Here is a 1,612-nt window from a genome sequence, read left to right as displayed (position 1 = left end):
GGGAGGAGGGTGCTGAGCCCAGCCCAGGCACCCCTGGGCCCTCAGCTCCCCCCGGCGCCCATCTCACCCGCCAGGATCTGTTTGAAACCCTTGATGGTCTCCTTCAGCGGCACCAGCTTGCCCATGTGGCCAGTGAAGACCTCGGCCACCTGGAAGGGCTGCGACAAGAAGCGCTGGATCTTGCGAGCCCGGGCCACTGTCAGCTTGTCCTCTTCAGAGAGCTCGTCCATGCCCAGGATGGCGATGATGTCCTGCAGGGACTTGTAGTCCTGGGGGGAGGGGGGGTGAGCAGCCAGTGCTGGCCTTCATGCTCCCAGCTTCCCCGGCACGGCGGGGTCGGCCCTGCTCTCACCTGCACCGAAGTGATGGAGCCCTTGCGCGTGGTGGTGATCCTCTCCTGCATGGTGCCCATGTCGGTGGCCAGTGTGGGCTGGTAGCCCACGGCCGAGGGGATTCTCCCCAGCAGGGCCGACACCTAGGAGGGAACAGAGCCTGTGAGAGGCCCACACGAGGTGGGGGGCCAGGCACCCCCTGCAGAGCACGGCCCGGCCACCACCACGCTCAGCGCCAGGAGCCAGCACGCCAGCAGCCCTGCGCTGAGCACAGACCTCTGAGCCAGCCTGGGTGAAGCGGAAGATGTTGTCGATGAAGAGCAGCACATCCTGACCCTCCTGGTCCCTGAAGTATTCGGCCACCGTCAACCCCGTCAGAGCCACTCTGGCGCGAGCGCCTGGGGGCTCGTTCATCTGCCCGTAGACCAGGGCGACCTGTGGGCAGGACCCAGGCGTTGGCACGGTGCCACTCTGCCGCCGGCACCCCCGGCGCTGCCGGGACCCCACCCGGCCCCCTCAGGAGACCCAGCACACCTTGGAAGTAGCATCTTTCAGGTTGATGACCCCAGACTCGATCATCTCATGGTACAAGTCGTTGCCCTCGCGGGTTCGCTCCCCCACACCGGCGAACACCGAGTAACCGCCATGGGCTTTTGCCACGTTGTTGATCAGCTCCATGATCAGCACCGTCTTGCCAACGCCAGCACCTCCAAACAAACCTGGGAGAGAACGGGAATCCCACTCAACCCCAAGGCGATCCGGCTGCCCTGTGTCTCCCTTCACCCTTTTCCTCCTCAGATGAACTAAGCGTTGCTTCAGCAAGCTCAGAAGAACGAAAGTCAAATGGTTACTCATCAGCGAAGGAAACTACTGCAGAGGTATCGGTCCTGAGCCTTGGTGGGGCACAGTGCGAGCCCCCAGGAAGTGCTCAGCGGGGCTGGCAGGGTGCTCCTCCCCCCAGACACCCCCCCTGTTCCTCTGGGGGCAACGTACCGATCTTGCCGCCCTTGGCGTAGGGAGCAAGCAGGTCCACCACCTTGATGCCTGTCACCAGGATCTCCTGTTCAACGCTCATCTCCACAAACTCGGGGGCTTCGGCGTGGATAGCAGCAAACCTGCAGCAAGAGGCGTAGAGAGGAGCTGAGCAGCTGAACCGAGCCCCTTGGCCAGGGTGCTGGCAGGAGACCGCGCGAGTGCGGTCCCTGCTCATGACCCAGGAGAACACCAGGGCAGCAGGGACATGCCGCACCCCTGTTCACACACGTGTCTGCTACTCCAGA

The 1,612-nt window shown here is 63.8% G+C and overlaps 1 protein-coding gene across 1 annotated transcript in view; it reads right to left on the bottom strand.

The window, feature by feature from the left end:
* Positions 1-67: 67 nt before the first annotated feature.
* ATP5B (ATP synthase, H+ transporting, mitochondrial F1 complex, beta polypeptide) overlaps positions 68-1,612 on the bottom strand; it is a gene marked incomplete at its 3' end in the record, with an annotated part of 3,945 nt that continues 2,400 nt past the window's right edge. The window contains exons 4-8 of the mRNA XM_009334176.1: positions 1,326-1,447; positions 867-1,051; positions 609-767; positions 353-475; positions 68-158 (exon numbers count right to left, since the gene is read on the bottom strand). Coding sequence (XP_009332451.1) covers positions 68-158; positions 353-475; positions 609-767; positions 867-1,051; positions 1,326-1,447 — 680 coding nt within the window. The remainder of the gene's footprint in view (positions 159-352; positions 476-608; positions 768-866; positions 1,052-1,325; positions 1,448-1,612) is intronic.

Source organism: Pygoscelis adeliae, unplaced genomic scaffold, assembly GCF_000699105.1.
Source record: "Pygoscelis adeliae isolate BGI_AS28 unplaced genomic scaffold, ASM69910v1 Scaffold591, whole genome shotgun sequence".
NCBI classification, from domain to species: domain Eukaryota; kingdom Metazoa; phylum Chordata; class Aves; order Sphenisciformes; family Spheniscidae; genus Pygoscelis; species Pygoscelis adeliae.
Note: the sequence above shows the minus strand (reverse complement) of the source record. Positions and strands in the feature narration are given on the sequence as shown.